This window comes from Pteronotus mesoamericanus, unplaced genomic scaffold, assembly GCF_021234165.1.
Source record: "Pteronotus mesoamericanus isolate MK-2021 breed Mesoamerican mustached bat unplaced genomic scaffold, CSHL_Meso_final contig_68, whole genome shotgun sequence".
Classification (NCBI taxonomy): domain Eukaryota; kingdom Metazoa; phylum Chordata; class Mammalia; order Chiroptera; family Mormoopidae; genus Pteronotus; species Pteronotus mesoamericanus.
Genome location: NW_026555234.1, coordinates 895,939 through 913,383, shown reverse-complemented (window position 1 = coordinate 913,383; position 17,445 = coordinate 895,939). Strand labels below are relative to the sequence as shown.

The 17,445-nt window shown below is 51.0% G+C and overlaps 1 protein-coding gene across 1 annotated transcript in view; it reads left to right on the top strand.

The window, feature by feature from the left end:
* POLN (DNA polymerase nu) overlaps positions 1 to 17,445 on the top strand; it is an 84,258-nt gene that overhangs the window by 32,304 nt on the left and 34,509 nt on the right. The window contains exons 10-14 of the mRNA XM_054581856.1: positions 2,715 to 2,798; positions 3,099 to 3,194; positions 8,971 to 9,027; positions 9,940 to 9,993; positions 10,520 to 10,585. Of these exons, the coding sequence (XP_054437831.1) occupies positions 2,715 to 2,798; positions 3,099 to 3,194; positions 8,971 to 9,027; positions 9,940 to 9,993; positions 10,520 to 10,585 (357 nt within the window). The remainder of the gene's footprint in view (positions 1 to 2,714; positions 2,799 to 3,098; positions 3,195 to 8,970; positions 9,028 to 9,939; positions 9,994 to 10,519; positions 10,586 to 17,445) is intronic.

Genomic DNA, 17,445 nt, shown 5'->3' with positions numbered 1-17,445 from the left:
CAGCTGTCACAAAATCACGTTTTTATGCACTGCGCTCCCCAAAACATAAACTGATAATTTTTTAAATGCATTAGTTTCTGAAATTATGTAGAAAACAAAATTGGGGATGCAAACGGAAGTTTTAGTAATATCAGCTTTTCCACTCAATTGTTTATTTCTTAGGTTGTGTAGAAAACAGAAGGTGTAGTTCCCATTATTACAATAACATGGTCTTATAACTGCCCGTGTGATTGTCTTTATGGAGAGCTCCACCTCTTCTGCAGCTTGGAGCCGCTGGCTCTGTCGTGGGAGCCCCAGGCGCCCCAGGTGCCTCTGTTTCTCCAGGACCTCGGTCCCCTCTCCCTCAGCTTCTGTTCTCCCGGAAATGTCTCAGTGTATCCCGCACCCTGAAAGGACAGCTTTGCCAGATAAGCGCCGTGGTTGACAGTCGTTTTCTTTGCGCATTTTGAATACAGTGGCCCACTTATTCTAGCCTGTAAAGATCTGGTGAGAAATCTGCTTATAATCTTTCTGATGATCCTTTGCCTCCCTTGCTGCTTTCAAGAGCCTCTCTTTGTTTTTGTCTTTTGGAACTTTGATCATAATGCATCTTGGTATTGATCTCGTTGATGATCCCTTTGAGTTCATCTACCAGAAGTTTGTTGAGCTACTTGGATGTTTATATTCATATCTTTCGTAAGTTTGAGAAGTTTTTAGCCATTATATCTTCAAATATCCTTGGTGCCCCTGCCCCCTTCTCCCTCAGGGATTTCTGCCCTTGATGGTGCCCCACGGGGTCCTTAGGCGCTCTCCACGGTTCTTCAGTCTTTGTTCTTCTGTGGCTCAGCTTCGACAGTTTCCATTGTTTTCTTCCTGATTTTTCCCCATCTTCCTTTATTTCTCAGAGCGTCTTTGAGACAGTTGTTTTAGAATTTTTGTCTTGTAGATCTTCCATCGGGTCTTTTTTAGGGACAGTGTCTGTGACCTTTTTCCTTTCTATGGGCCATGCTTCCCTGTTTCTTTGTAGACCTGTGATTTTTTTGTCGTTGTTGAGCACTGGGCATTTGATTCCAATAATGTTATGGAAATTACATTCTCCCCTTTCCCAGGGTTCGCTCTCCCTGTATTTTTGTTTGGACCCTTTGCTTATGGTAGGTTGTCTCCATGGAGCACTATCTGTGGGTAAACCTGAGGTCTGTTCGGGCCTTTCCTGAGACAGTCCTGGGCATGGTCTCACTTTTTAGTGTTCCCTGTATGTACAGTTGTTTTTGAATGTCCTTGTCTCTAATGTCTGGCTCCTGAAAGGAGAAAGAGTAAAAAATGAGTGGAGGTAAAGAAGGGCACCGGACCTTTCAAGCCCCTGCAAGTGACTTCAGCCAGAGGGGGGCAGGACTTGCGAGGGCGGGGGACAAGGGGGGTGCGGTGGCTGGAGGTGCCACAGCAATGGCTGCTCCCCCGCTCTCTGCCTCTCTGTGATTAGGAGCAGCAACCACCGATCGGCGCCCAGGCCCCCGATGCTTGGAACACAAGGCCCTGCTTGCCCGTCTTGGTTCCTGCGAGCGGGGTGTGGGCTGCTGCAGGGGCGCGTGCCCAGCTGCCTGCCCCCGGCTGGATGGGGGATGGGAGCTGCTGCTGTGCTAGGGGCCGCGTTGACCAGAATGAACCACAATTTACCCTCCAGGTCCTCCCCTGGAAGGTGCGACCCTTCCACAGACTCCAGAGTCCCCACTTAGCCCCGTCGGAGAGAGCCTGCCCCCTGCAGGTGTTGTCCGGATGGGGAGGCAGACTCTCTCCTCACAGGGGCTTCCTCCTCTGCCACCTTCCCAGCACCCCCTGGGCGCAAAGCTTCAGTGTACAGTGGGATGGGCTTTTACATGCGCACACACCCAGCTGCACCCCCAAGAGGCACCCACCGCTCTCACCTCCACTTCCAGAGCTCCATTTAGCCCGTTCTGCAACTTCACGTAAACAGAATCACACAGCATGCTCTCTTTGGTGTCTGGTGTCCTTCACTCGATATAATGTTTTTGAGATTATTGGAAGTTTGTTTCTTTATATTGCTGAGTACTATTTCATGGTGTAAATATAGAACAATTTGCTTATCTACTCTTCCAAGCATAGATTTGAGTTAGTGTTTATCTATTAGGAATGGAGCTGTTACAGATGTTTTTATAAAAATGTGCATTGCAATATTATTTATAATAGCTAAAAACCAAAAATTACTTACAGGTCCAATAGCAGAGGTTTGGTTAAACAAGCGATAGTATAATAGTGCAGTAGAAGTCATGTAGTCATTCAAAATTATGTTTACTAATATATTTTTTTTGTGGAATAGAAAAACTTAGAATGTTAAGAGTGAAAAATAGAATGCAAAATTATTTTTGGACAGCAGTCCCCCCTTATCCACAGTGTCAGTTACCTGAAGTTAATCATGGTTTGAAAATACGATGTGGGAAATTCCAGAAATAAACAACTCATAGGTCTTAACTTGCACAGTATTCTGAGTATGGTGACGAGACCGTTGGCTGTCCGGCCCTGTCCCACCTGGGATGGGAGTCCTCCCTCGTCCAGCACACCCCTGCTGTGTCCCTGACCGGTGGTCACTTACCAGATGGCTGCTGGGGTGTCACTGTGCTTGGGTTCAAATCGCCCTGACTTCACATAACCACGGCCCGCAGCTCAGGCGTGGCGATGCTGGCAGACTGGTAATGAGACTGTGTTTCCCTCACATTCAGTCCCGTCTCAAGGAGCTGGAGCAGGAAGCCCATTTTGTTGCAGGAGAACAGTTTCTTATAACGAGTAATCATCAGCTTCGCGAGGTAAAGCTACATTTTGGTTCTTTTATAAAATATACTTCTTACTCGGGGGTTAAAGGGAGATTTCTTCTGAATTTGTATGTGCTATTTTATGTTGGTTATCTGAAAAGTATGTCAGTTCACGTTCCCGCACATTGAGAGTCATTACTTCAAAGCCTTTAAGCCCGAGAGCAGCACCAAAGGGGAACCTACGCACCTGGGGCCGCGGGCGGCGCGTCTTCCCCGGGCTGCCAACCTGGCCCGTCGGAGTGCGAGAGGCTCCTCTCCTGCTGGGTCTCAGTGCACACGCTTCTCCCGTTCAAGATCCTCTTCTGCAAACTGAAGCTGCACCTGCTGAGTCCGGCAGAGACGCTCCCCAGGACGGGGCTGCGGAAACACCTGTCCACCTCTGAAGCCGTGGTAAGCATCGAAAATCGTCCCCCTTTATTAGAAACGATAGTGTGTTGATGCCACTTGTGAGTCGACTCTCAGACCGACCGTGTCCTGGGGTCCTGGGGTGGGACGTGCCAGCCGTGCCCACGCCGAGAGGTTTGAGTTGGCCGTGGCTCCCACCGCACGCTCGCTGCCCTTCTGGTTACAAAGCGGGAAGGAAGCGACAGCTGCACTGTGGTCCAGGGGCTGCCGGCTCGAGTCCCCCCAAGGGCCGTTTGCTGGGGCTTTGCTCTGACACCAAGCTCTTGGCCATGCCGTGGGCGGTGGGACTGAAGGCACACGGCGCGGGGGTTGGTGAGCCGTGTGCCTCGTCCCTCGCAGAGAGGCAGCCCTGGGGGCGCCAGCCTGTGCCCTCCAGGCCTGCCCAGCGTTTGGCTGTGCAACAGGTGACAGTCTCCTGCTAGACTCCCCCATCGTTCCACTGTCCACTCCACTCCTCTGTGCCCTGGCGGAGCCCCTCGCTCGCTGCCCGTCCCCACACCTGGCCCTCCGGGCTCGGGTGGCCATTGTCGAGTGAGGCATGGACTGCTGTGGGGCCAGGTTCCACGGAGGGACCTGAACCCGTCCTCTTCCTCAAGTGTCCCCTTCAGTGAACGGCCTGTCCTTCTCCACGTCCCCGGGAGCCAGCAGCAGGGCAGCCAGGGCAGCAGTCGGCCCCCGTGCTCACCTGCACGGCCGGGGCCGCGTGACTGGACAGCCTGGTGCCTCAGGCTCCTGCTCTGTAGAAGGAGGGCTGTCATAGGGATCTCCCCACGAGAGTCAGCGAGTGAGTGAGCGAGAGAGAGACACAGCCTTGGGGACCCTGCCTGACCTATAAGCTCTGAAGAACCCATGAGTACTGACTGCCATTAATAGCATCTTCCTCCAACCTGGGAGCCGCCTTGGGTTTCCGTTCAGCCTCGCCCCCCCGCCCAGGCCTCTCCGTGCCCACCTGTGAAGTGTGCCGTCTGCCTGCTCTCCTCCGTCCTCGCGGTCACTGCCGTCGTCTTTTCCACCTGCGCTCCTCCAGAGCTGCCCGCGCGGTGCCCCGTCTACCACTCTTACGGCCAGGCTGGGGGGTCTTCCAGAGCATCAGAAAAACCATGTCACTCCCGTGACTTGAGCTTCCAGGGGTGACACTTGGAATAAAGTCCCAGCTCTCGAGCGTGCCCGCCAGGCCCCTGCGTCTGGCCCCGCCCCTGCCCCTGCCCTGCCCCCGCCCCCGCCCCTGCCCCTGCCCCGCCCCGCCCCGCCCCACTCCCTCCGTACACCCAGCACCCGCTGAGCAGGCCTGCCGCCTGGGTCTCTGCTCAGCCCTGTCCTGCTCCAGAGACTCTTCCCACAGAGCCCACACACCTGGGTTCCGGTTGTCAGTTGACGAGCTGCCTTCAGAAACACCTCCTCTGGTCACTCGGAGGACAGCAAGGCCACGGTCAAACCCGTTTTCTTCCCCGTAACTTATTCTCTGTCCACAACTCACCATCACCTGAAGTTACCTTAGTTGCTTGCTTATTCCACTGGGACGTAGGTGGCCCAGAGCAGCGACCTCACCCGATTTGTGCATGACGTCCCCGGAACCACGCAGCCCGAACCAGTCCCAGCGTGTGGCCAGGCTCTGCAGGTCGTGCGCAGCGCGCACCGGGCAGCAGGCACAGGACTCAGCTTGCTGGGGAGCCTGGGGTGGGTCTCAGCGCCCCTGGCCGATCTGGGCGCCGTGCCCAGTTCTTGCCGGGGCAGGACCTGGGGAGCCACCGCGTCCCCCTGGCCACGCCTGAGCGGGGTCCTAGTGCCAGTGGGCCGTGCTGCCCTTCCCTGGTCGCTCCTCAGATCCTCGAGACGACAGCCACGTAGGAGGGAAAGGGACCCTGTCTGGTGTGGGTGTGCTTTCGCGCAGACAGACTTAGACAGCGACCTTAATTTTCTCCCACAAAGACATGATCGGCCTAAATCGTATCAGCCTCACCCTCCTCGTCAGCTGGACGAGGCACACCGTTCTGTGCACTTCAACAAGACGAACTTCTGCTCGGCAACACATGCGCATGGTTCTAAGTTCAAAATGAAGGCTCCCTCTCCCCACGTCCCTTCCCCCTCACTGTGGACTCCAGGGAGCAGGTGGCCTGGAGCGGTTCCGGGAAGGCGCCGCTGTGTCCCAGCTATGGTTTTACTCAGGCTTCACTTTCTGGAGCAGTTTTAGGGTCACCGCAAAATTCAGCGGAAGGCACAGCACAGCCTCATACGCCCCCAGCTCTCCCAGCCTCTGCCCTCCCAGCCTCCACCCTGTACCACAGTGGCACCTTTGTTACGGCCACTCAACCTGCGCTGACACATCGTCATCGTCCAGAGCCTGGTGTGTGTGAGGGTCACTGCACAGCTTTGGGCAAATGTATAGTCGCACGCGCCCACCATTATAATCCCCGCGGAGCAGTTTCGCTGGTTCGAGGCTCACTAATAGGCGGTCATCGTCACTGTACATGGGGACCGAAGCCTTCCTAGTCCAAGTGACAGCAGTGAAGGTGGGGCAGAGCTGATGCATTTGCAGAGCATTTTTAAAAAATATTTTTGGAGAGAAGGGAAGGAAAGGAGAAAGGGAAAGAAACGTTGATGTGCAAAGGATACATCCATCAGTGCCTCTCACACGCCCCCTACTGGGAACCTGGGCTGCAACCCAGGTGTGTGCCCTGGCCAGGCACTGAACTGGCGACCTTTCGGTTTGCAGGCCGGTGCTCAGTCCACTGAGCCACACTGATCAGGGCTTTCAGAGTGTTTTTAGAACAGAAAGAAACTTCTGTGAGTGTGAACAAAAGTCAGGAAAGCAGGACAATTCCTGTTTTTCTGAGTTCTGCGCCTGAGCGGAGATGGCAACTACTGAGGGAAAGCTGAGAGGGGAACAGTTCATTGGGGGGGTGGAGTAAGGAGTTCAATCTTGGACTTACTAAGACAGAGACGGTGACACAGATGTCACTCGAGCCATTGGGCCCGTGAGAACTCTTGTGCTAAAGATACGCACTTGGGGCTGGACACCTAATGTTAATAAAGTCTCCTGGGCTGCTGGTCCTCGGCCCTGGCAGGAGCTTTGGAAAAACACTCATGCCCAGGCCCGCGCCGATCCGTTGCTGGGCGGCCTAGTTGCGGGCATGCTTTGGAAGCTCCTCAGCTGATGCTAGTAAGCAGCCAGCATCGATAGCCAGGGAGCCTCTCAGAAACTGCCAGCCAGAAGCCAGAGAGAGAGGAGGGGCCGCGAGGGGCCGCAGAGGTGAAGGGAGATGAGAAGAATGTGGTGCCAGGCTGAGCCTGCTCGGGGAGCGGCTGATAAGCTCGTGGGGCAGGGGCACTCAGCCCCTGATCATAACCAGCCCTGGGCTTCATCCAGGGTTTTTGTCAGATCAAATACTTCATTCTTTTCAAGTTCTCAGGCAGCTCATGTGAGATGGGCGGCGAGACTGCGGTCAAAGTTATTTTGTCAGTAAGGTATCAGGGTAAGGAGAGTTAGTTGATCTTAAGCAGGGTTTTTGGGGTTTGGTTTTTTTAATTTTTTTAATTTAATTTTTTTTTTTTTTTTTTTTTTTGCTTAAGTGCTTTCATGCACTTTCATCCCCCTAGGAACAGCTTTTCTAAGAAAACAGCACGCCCGGCTGATACTGAGTCAGGACTCCCCCACCCCTACCCTGCAGCACCTGCTCCGGGGGCCGTGTCGGCCCCTGTCTGCGTTTCCCTGGGTGGCTGGAGCTCTGTCCTCGGTCTTCCTGAGGCAGTGCTGCGGCGCTGTGGTTTGTGCCACAGCGCTCAAATCAGAGCCCCAGCTCTCCTCAGATTAAGTTACAGACTGATAAATGGCCCTAACTAAAACTGTAGCAGGAGTTTTCTGTAGAAATTGGTAAGCTGATCCCCAAATTTATATGGAAATGCAAAAAATTAAGAAGGACCAAGATAATCTTGGGAAATAAAGCACTAAGACTTAGTCTACTGGATATCAAGACTAATCATAAAGCAATAGAAATTAGTAGGAATTAATTTATCAGTATGGTGTGGTGTCAACTCAAGGACGAGCAGATAGACCACAGGACCAGGACAGAGAACCCACAAGCTGGGGACGTAAAGGGTTTGGGGCCAGGGCCTCTGGACCCCTGCTTCACACCGCCCACAGAAATCCCCAGTGAATTGTATGTCAACCTTCAGAGTGCAAAACAATAAAGACTGTAGAAGATGCTGTAGGGAGTATCTTTGAGAACCTGAGGTAGGCAGACAGGGCACAAAGTGCATCAGCCATAGAGAGATTGGCAAGTTGGACAACAGTAAAGTTAAGACCCTCTGTTTAGGAAAAGGCAGCACTAAACACGGAAGAGAGCCACACAGGTAGAAGGTATTTCCAGTAAATGTGACTAAAAGAAAACCCTGTTTAGACGAATTTTCACAAATCAGGGGGGAAAAAAAGACACAAACCAGTTTTTTAAATAGTCAAAAGACACAAAAAGAAGTATAGTGAAAAAAGATATACAATTAGTCAGTAACTGTTTGGCTACTGTTCAACTTTCTCAGCCACTGGGGCAACAGACATCAAAGCCGCAGTGAGCTATCACTTCAGTTCACTGGAATGGCTGGAATTACGAAGGAGGACGGCATGCACCACCGGGGACGTGGAGCCACGGGGCTTCCACGCCTTCCCGGTGGATGGGCTGGTACTGTTTCTGTGGCAGGTAGTCTGGCCGCCACACGCCTCTCTACGTGCCCATTCATGTTAACCGCACTCTGTGTGCCAGAAGGTCCGCCGCGGCGCTCTTCAGAGGAGCCGGATGTGGAAGCAGCCCCCATGGCTGACCATGGTGGGGGAGTAAACACTGTCCTGCCTTCAAATGAGACAGCATTACACGTGAATGTCGTGCTCTTCCCACGACACCACGGATGAGCCTTCGAGCCAGAATGTTGAACACAAGAAGCCACACACAGAGAGTACCTGTCCTATTCCATTGACAAGAAGTCCTCCCCTGGCTGCTGTGGCTCAGTGGACTGAGTGCCAACCTGTGAGCCAAAGGGTCGCCGGTTCAATTCCCAGTCAGGGCATAGGCCTGGGTTGCAGGCCAGGTCCCCAGTGGGGGACATGTAAGAGGCAACCACATATGGATGCTTCTCTCCCTCTCTTTCTCCCTCCCTTCCCCGCTGTCTAAAAGTAAATAATAAATAAAATCTTTAAGAAAGTAACGTCCACCAACACGGGGAAGTGGCCAGGATGGCAGAGGTCAGGGCAGTGGAGGGGCAGGGACTTGCTTGGGAACCTGGAATGTTACACGCAGGTGAACCCAAGGGTATTTGCTTTGTGATAATTTCACAATTTGCGTTCCTATGGTCTTGTACTTTGCTCTATGTTCTATTTTGACTTTTGGGAATTAATTTCAAAATCCATAATCACGTTCCAATGTTACCTCCCTGATGTTAAGCCCGATTGCTGTGTTTAAGACGTTGGGTGTTCCTGAACTACCAAGTCACACATTGGTAGGTGTTCTTCCAGTTTACTCTCCCATGAGGCTTTTCACTAATCAGAATCTCAAGAGAAATCTTGTTTCCAGGCCATGAGAGGTCAACATGGATTTTGTAAGGGATTAAAGTTAGTACAGTCCATAAACTGAATTGGTTATGAATTTTCATTTTGGAAAACACACTCAATGTAGACAGTTTTTTTATTAGGACTTTCTCCAGCTAAAAATCAGTGCTTGAAATGTTGAAATTAAATGAAGAAATTATTTTGGTGATATTTATTCTCATTTTTTAGTTAAATGCTCTGCAAGACCTCCATCCGTTACCCAAGATCATTTTGGAATATAGGCAGGTAAGCTAACTTTTCTTTTTTGTGAGTTGGTGATGAAGGGGAAGCACATGGCGCCGTTACTGTTACGGGAAATCCCTAACCCCTGAGGTGGCCCTGACAGAGTCCTAAAGGGGACAGAGCCTGTTCACGCTGACCTCGTAGGAGCTGACTGCTGGCTCGCACCTGTGCGGTGTTGCTCCGTCTGCAGGCAGCCCCGCTCAGCGCTGAAGGGCGTTAGTGAAAGCTCGGAAGGCAGCGCCCGGTGCACCTTTGTCCGACCTCAGTGTGAGGTGGGCTCCCATCACTGCTGCGCTGGGGAGCTGCCTCCCGTGCCCTGCGCCCTGCGCCCCGGCCCGGCGCTGCGGCGCAGCAGCACTGCAGTTCTGCGGCTGTGCGTCACCAGGGCACCGACAGTGCTGCCTCCTGACCCCCGCCCCTTCCAGCCACTTGTGGGTTTTCCCCTCACATACCTGAGTTCGCCCTCTGTTGTTCGTGAACCACGGGCATCACTTTCTCCAGAGCTGGCACCCTCCCTGTGGCTTGCTCTTTGCTAGGGCTGCGCGGCGGTTAGAGAGCTTGTTGGTGGCAACTGACCCTTGCCCTCGAAGTAATGAAAGGGTTCAGAGAGGACAACGAGGGCACCGCAGGGGGTGCCAGGCGATGGGTGGGTGGGAGCGCCTGTTCATCTTTGTGACTTGTCTGTGAAGGAATCATTCCAGAACAACGAATTCATTTCAAAAGGGGTAGGGGACTCCCTTCTGTGTGGGTCGGTGCTGTTTAATTCCGGGGCCACACGAGGCCACTTCAGGGCCTCCTGGAGTCAACTCAGGTGCCACCTACCGCATGTGCCCAGCGCTCGATGAAACACAGCTCTGACGCTCGTTCCCACTTAAACACTTAAAGAAAATGATTATTTTTGTCTTTGTGATTTAGGTTCACAAGATCAAGTCAACCTTTGTAGATGGACTACTAGCTTGCATGAAAAAGGTAATCGAGGCTAAAAAATAGTAGGAATGTGGTTTACACACATGAGTTCAGGTAGATCTAGAAGTCCCTTAAATTCTAGTTAATGGTGAAATAATCTAATCTGCCTGCAGCTGTGAGCCATGAGTTCACTGAGAGTCAGGCCTCTTTGCAGAAGCTGGTGCGGGTGTGGAGGCCCGGCTGCCGACCCCGAGCTTCCCCGCCTGCTGCTGCCGCTCATTCCTGCGGCCCTTTCCCGGGGTGGCTCTGGGAGGCACAGCCCACCTAGAGCCCCCACGCCCCCGGTGCCCCCTCCCCCACGCACAGGGTCTTTAAGTGGCTCAGGGACCCGCACACCCTACCGCAGAGTCCCCTGATCACTAGACGGCAGTGTCGGACACCTGGGGCACGTCGGGTTGGGGCCCAGGGCCTGTGGACGGGAGAGGGCAGGGAGGGTCGCGTCTGGGGGGCCGAAGCTGAGGGGCCCAGCACGGGCTCGCCCGTGCGGCGCAGTGTCAGAGCTTAAACAGATTCTTTCCAACCCGTAAAGGGCTCCGTCTCCTCCACGTGGAACCAGACCGGGACTGTGACCGGAAGGCTTTCCGCCAGGCACCCCGTAAGTCCGCGCTCCTTGCTGAACGCCAGCTTCCGCTCTAGGAAGGGGGACCCGTGCTGACGGGTCGCGCTCTTTTCTGTTCGTTCAGCCAGCACTTACTCGGCATCTGCCGTGTTTCGGGAACCCAGTAGGGACAAGGTGCGTGGTCCACGCTGCTCCCCATGGCCGTTCCCACCCTGCTCTCCTTCCCAGCTTTGTGCTGAACAGGTGGCCTCTGAGGTCCAGAAACAGGCTGACGTGCCTGAGGCTCTGGGGCCACCTTCACGTTGTTGCTCAGGACGACCTCTGATGAAAACGCTGAATGTCCCCGAGTTCAGGGTGCAGGTTTCATGGCAGCGCTTAAAGCCATTAGCTTTTTAAATGGCTTTATGTTTTTGAATTAAAGAAAAGTCATGACTAGTTTCTTGTTACAGGAACAGTCCCTTAAGTACAGAAAAGAAATGTAAAAAAAAAAAACCCCAAAAAACCAAACCCTAATCAAAGTCCCCTGGTGTCCCCCCCCACAGAATTCACTGGGGCTCACATGTTGGTGCCTGGCCTTCCAGGGGTTTTGCTGACCCCCGTATATATAAAATACTACTTTTCTACAAAATTAAAACTACACTTGTATGTTATGCTTTTTAATTTTATTTGAGATGTCTTGATACTATACATCAATATAGATCTGAAGCTACACCTAGATTTATATATTGATATTGAATTATATAAATATGTATTTATATTGAATTATTTAAGTATGTGAATTAAGTACATGAACTCTATGAGTATGTGCTGGATTATGTATACATACGAATGTATGTTGGTGGCAAAGAGAGGCACGTGATGTGGAAGTCTGCAGAATAAAAACTGGGGGTCCTCTTTCCCTTCGCTTTGCTCTGCCTGTGTGTGTGCCGCGGGCCCATGCTTCCCGGCGTCCTGCCAGGCCTGCACTGGCCCGCGGTGTGCGGGTACCTGGTGCGCTCGGGCAGAAGCAGGTGACTGCGGGGCAGGGCGAGGCCGGGCCTGGGCGGGCCTGCGCTGGGCCACGCCGGGGCGGGGGCTTTTGGTGGAGGACTCTCGAGCCACCAGCTGTCCCTTGCACCTCAAGCCCGTTCCAGCAGGGTCCTATTTAGGACATCCCCATGCGGAGGGCCGTCCTGTGTCTCTATCCTGCTGGCAAGCACTGGCGCGAACGCTAGCTCTGAGGCTGGGTCTGACTTGAGCGCGACCTTCCCCGGAAGCAGGCACGGGGCACGGCCGTCTCCACGCCGGGGGCCCCGCCCCGCGCCCGCTGCACCCTGCGTCTTGTTCGGTGCCGCCTCTCCTCGAGGACTTACCCAGAATTCTTCTGGGAGAAGTCACGTTTCAGGGACGTTCTTGCTCTTTCCTATTTTTATTGCATTTCCAGATTAATCTCTTGCTCTGCTTTATTCTCTCCCAGAAATTTCCAGTGGTTCTGGTTTGTGGGCAGTGCTCCTCCCAGGCGTTCAGTGATGCCCCAGCTTTACTTACTTTCCTGCTACAGTTCAGGGGCGCTTTGGAAGGAGGCGCCAGGAGCCTGCTGGGCGCACTCCCAGCGCCTTTGCCGGCGGTCTGCGCCACGCTCCGCCGGGCGGCTGCCCCTGCTGGCGGCCCCGTGGGTGGTTCGGTTGACACTGTTTTATGCGGGGGTGCCGTATTTTCGCTACGTGTTCTTGATGCTTTCCATAGCGTGAATCCCTAGAGATGGAACCTCCAAGTCAAAGTTTGTGTTTATTTTTAAGGCTTCACCTGACTACCTTGTCCTCCAGGAAAAAACAATTACATTCCCAACTGAACAACGTGTACTGGGTCCCTACATCCTTGTCAGTATGGCTTGATTTTTAAATTTCTCTTTAAAATAGTCTAGTTTCAGTGAGGCTGACTCTGTACAATAGTTACGCTTCTAAGAATGGTCTGTTCGTGTCATTTGTCCATGTCTCTGGAGGGTGCAGTTTTTTCTTACAGGTACCGGAAAGCTCTCTGTTTAATAAGGATTAACCCTTTGGAAACTCTTGGACTCTTTTTCTCCATTTTCCTTTGCCCTTTAATTTTTTAAAATACATACTGTTTGCCATATTTAAAGTGGCCTTTTATTTTACAGATAATATGTAATAATTGTAAAAATTCAAACAATACATAAAAACATGATCGAGAAGGTAAAAGTCACCTGGAAGTGCAGAGCCCGGGACAAAGGCCACCCAAGTCCGGCCGCCCCTCTGATGTTTCTCTCTCTGCGCGCACTCGCGTGCACGCGCGCAGGGCCGCATCGTACGTGCTGTCAACGGCCTCGCGGCCTCCCTCCCCACGCCAGGTGTCAGCACCCCCGCCCCCCGGCCCAGCGCCCGCTCTCCCGCGCGGGCAGCCTGCATGCGGGCACCCACGCTTCCCTCCAGAGCGGCAGTAAAGCCCTACGCAGGCCAGCGTGCATCCACCCACGCACGCACGGAGACGCGGTGGCTTGGCGCTTTACTGTGCGGACGCAGAGCCTCACTTTCGCGCACCTTGCTCTCTCCTCTCGCCAGCGGCTTGTGGACCCGTTGCAGCTCGCCTGGCCGTCCCGTTCACTGTCGCCCACGTGTCTCCTGCGTGCTCTGCCGCGGTCCCGGGCTTCCTGCCCGGTCTCGCCCTCTCGGGTCGGAGCGGCCGGCGGCACCGTGCGCTCGCGTCCCGGTGTGGCCGTACTTGCGCCCTGCGGGGTGGGCGGTCGGGGATGGAATTGCCGGGTCAGAGGGCATGGCACTTGACCTTGTCATGGCTCTTCTTAGCTTGGCTTCCAGGCCTTCTCGGCTCCTGGCGTGGCCCAGAGCGGGGTGCGGCGGCACCTGCCCGCTGTCTGCGCCGGCTCCCAGCTCCCTGCCTCTCTGTCACCTTAGAATGGCCCTCGCAGCCCCAGATGGTAGAGATAGTCTCCCTGTTTCCTCGGAGCTCTTGTTTTCGTTTTTTCCCGTGTAGAACTTGAACCCGGCTGTACCTATTGAGACGACTGCTAGGGAGGTTGCACCAGGGAGCTGTAAAGTGCCGAGAGCTGGAATTACATTGTTTTTTTGTTTAAGGCGCACAAAATACACTTGAGTAACATTTAAAAAATCAGATTATAGTTGTTTTTCAACATTTCGAGAAAGCTGGTTTCTCACACACAGACAGGCTGTCCCAAGAGGACGGTGTTGTTAGAAACTGCTCTTACCATGCACTTTTGCGTTCTGCTTCGTGGTGATTCCTGATAACAGGAAAATGTAAAAGTGTTTTTGTCTTCGGCTGACCCACGTCTTTCCCATAGTTTGACATTTTAATGAATCATTAACAGATTACAGTTTAAGAACTGGGAGAAAATAGATTCAATGGCTTCAACTCCTGTCTCAGTAATAGACGTAATAAACATATTGGAGCTAAACATTTTGTAATCGCTGGTTGAAATTCTTTGTCAGATAATGCCAACATCTGTATCACCTCGCTGTCGGTGTCTCATGTATGGATTTGGGGATCTTTCTGCTTCCTCGGGTACCCAGCAGTTTTGGGCTGTGTACTAGACGTTCTGAACATTGTGTTATGATGGCCTGGGTCTTGTGTAGGAATCCCGTTAAAATGTTGCTATTTTTGTTTTACTGGGCAATCAACCTGGTTAGGCCCAGGGTCACCGCAGACCGTGCCTCCCTTCCACGAGCGCCCGCTCCAGGGCACGTCCAGGTCTGGAAGCATCCAGAGGCTGATTCGGATATTCCCCAGGGGCAGCCACGCAGGGGCCTGTCAGGAATTGAGCTGTGGCCCATCCGTCACTTCAGTTCTCCAGCCTGGGGTGTGCCGGTCAGGGCGGTGGCTGCCCGTGTGCAGACGGCTCTGACACCTTTTCGCCAGGCGCCGCCTCTCCGCAGCAAGTCCTGCCTGCACCGTCACCGCACAAAGTTCCACGTCCTTCCCGTGACGGCACCTTTTCAGCTCTTCTCTCTTAGCGACTTTCAAAGACAGGGTAGGGCAAAGGTAGGTTTACAGTTGTTTGTGTGGAAAAAATACAACAATTAATAAATAGTAATACAAGAATAAACCCCGTTTCCCGTACTCCCAACTGTAGCCCTACTTCTGCCCCACCCGGCGTAGGATGCGGCTTTATTAACTGCGGTCACCACGCTGTGTGTCACAGGCCCGGGACCTCTTTATTTCACTTTGTCCAGGAGCGTGTAACTCTTCTAACACTGTTCTTTGTAAAAACAATTTGGTTATTCTGGGTCTTTTGCATTTTCATCTGAACTTCATAATCAGTTTTTAAATTTCTACCAAAAGTTCTGCTGAGTTTTGCTTTGGGATTACATTGACTCTAGAACTCGATTTAGGGAGATTCACATTTTAGCAATATTTAGTCTTCCGTCTCTTAAGAAAGGTCTATCTCTTCATCTATTTGGGTCTTATTTAATTTCTCTTGGAAAGGTTTTTCTAGTTTTCAGAGTACAAGTTTTTTTGAATATTTTTGTCAGATTTATCTTTAAGAATTTTTTATTTTTGGTACTATGTAAATTGGATTGTTTCTATTCCAAAGTGTTTATTGTTAGTATATAGATATACAATTGATTTTTGTATTTTGATTTTGCATCGTGCACCCTTAGTTCTAGTAACTTTTTTTTCGCAGATTCCATCTGGTTTTCTGTATTGATGGTCATGCCATCTGTGACTAAAGGAAATTTTACGTCCTCCTTTCCAGCATGGATTCCTTTTACTTCTTTCTCTTGCATCATTGCACTAACTCTCTGCACCGTGCTGAATGGAAGCAGTGAGAGCAGACGTCCTGTCTTGCTGCCAGTCTTGGGGGAAACCGGTTGGCTTCACTGGTCAGGATGCCTTTAGCAGCATGTTCCACCTAAGGACCCTTCGCCAGCTTGAGGAATTCCCTTCAAAGAACGATTTGCCGAGCTTTCATCTGGGTATTGGATTTTGTAAATAAAATAAAATAAAATAAAATATAAACTTGCATTTATATTGAGATGATCATATGGTTTTGCTTCTTAACTTTTTAATACAGTGGATTATACTGGTAGATTTTCCAATGTTAAACCAACTACCAACTCTGCATTCCTGGAATAAAGCCCATCTGGTCCTGATGTTTAGCCTTTATATATTAAATTTGCTCCCTGATGTTAAGCCCGATTGCTGTGTTTCAGACGTTGGGTGTTCCTGAACTACCAAGTCACACATGGGTAGGTGTTTTTCCAGTATACTCTCCCATGAGGCTTTTGTTCAGAATCTTTGCTTCTCTTTTAATGATGGGTATTGTTTAGTAGTTTTCTTTTATTGTTATGTCTTTGTCTGGTCTTGGTATCAGGATAATGCTAACCTCAAATAGTTCCCTCCTCTTCAAGTTTCTGGAGGAATTTGTATAGGATTATTTTTGTTTCTTCCTTAATTAATAGATTTAACTAGTGAAACCATCTGAACTGGAACTGTGTTTGTAGGAAGGTATTTAACCACAAATTAAATTTCTGTACTAGATATAGGGCTGTGCAGTTTATTTCTTCCTGAGGGAACTTGATAGTTTGTATCTTTTAAGAAATTTGTCCGTTTCATCTGAATTGTTACCTTAGCAGCAGAAAGCTCTCCTGGCATCATTCCTTCATCCTCTTAACACCAGTTGGGAGTCCACCTGTCTCCTTCCTGAGGTGGGTGGGCACCTTGTTTCTTCTCCCTTTTCCACCATGATCAGGTTTTGGGTTCTGTGATTTTCTCTATAGTTTTTGAATTTGATTTCATTAATTTCTGCTTTGATGTATATCATTTTCTTCTGCTCGCTTTGGGTTTGATTTGCTCTCCCTTTTCTAGTTTCTTAAGGTAGACACTGAGTTTATTCATTTGAAATCCTTTTTCTTTAATTCAGGCACTTAGTACAATGAACTTGCCCCACATACTTCTTTCCGGTGTTCTGTAAATGCTGGTATGTTGTATTTTCATTTTCATTCCGTTAAAAAACCTTTCTAGTAACACTTTCTGTGTCTTCTTTGACCCACGGGTTATTCAGAAATTTGTTATTTAGTTTCCAAATATCCTTCTGTTACGGATTTCTAATTTAATTCCCCTGTAGCCAAAGGACACACTTTGCACCACTTGGATCCTTTTAAACTTAATCAGACCTGCTTCACAGGCCATTAAACTGTCTGTCTTGATAACTCTTCCCCACGCACCTGAAAAGCACACGCACGCGGGTGTGGGCCCAAAGGGTCTCCAGATGCAGGGTGGTCGGTTGGTAGCGCTGGCCGAGCTGCCGTATCCATGCTGGTTTTCCGTCTGATTGCCAGGCGCTGAAGTCCCCAGCCACAGGGCAGCGTTTCCTTCCTCTTCTTGCAGGTGTAGCTCTTCCATCTCTGTGTAGCTCTTGCTTCGTGGACTTGAAGCTCTTTCATTAGGGGCAAAACCGTTAAGGATTGTTACGTCCTCGAGGCTGTGATTTCTGTGAAATGACCTTTTTTAATCCCTGATAATATTATTTGGTCTGCAATCTGTTTTGTCGAATATAAAAATATAAATTTAAAATAATTAATAGAACACATTATAAATAATGAATTAATGAAAATATTATCCACTATTAGTGTTACAATAGCCACTGCCGCTCCATGGCGGCCAATGTTCGTGGGACAGTGTCCACCCCTTTACTTTAAACCTTGCGTGCAGAGCACGTCTACTGCCAGGCGCATGTAGGTGGTCTTGGTTTTTATTCATCCTGACAGGCTCTGCCTTTTTGGGCACTTCAGTCCATTTACATGTAATGTGAGCACGTACAGGATTAGAGTCAGGTCTGCTCTTGCTCTTTGTTTTCTGTTTATCCCAGTTGTTCTTGGTCCCCCTTGCCCTCTTCCTCTGCCTCCCTCTGGATTCCTCGAGAT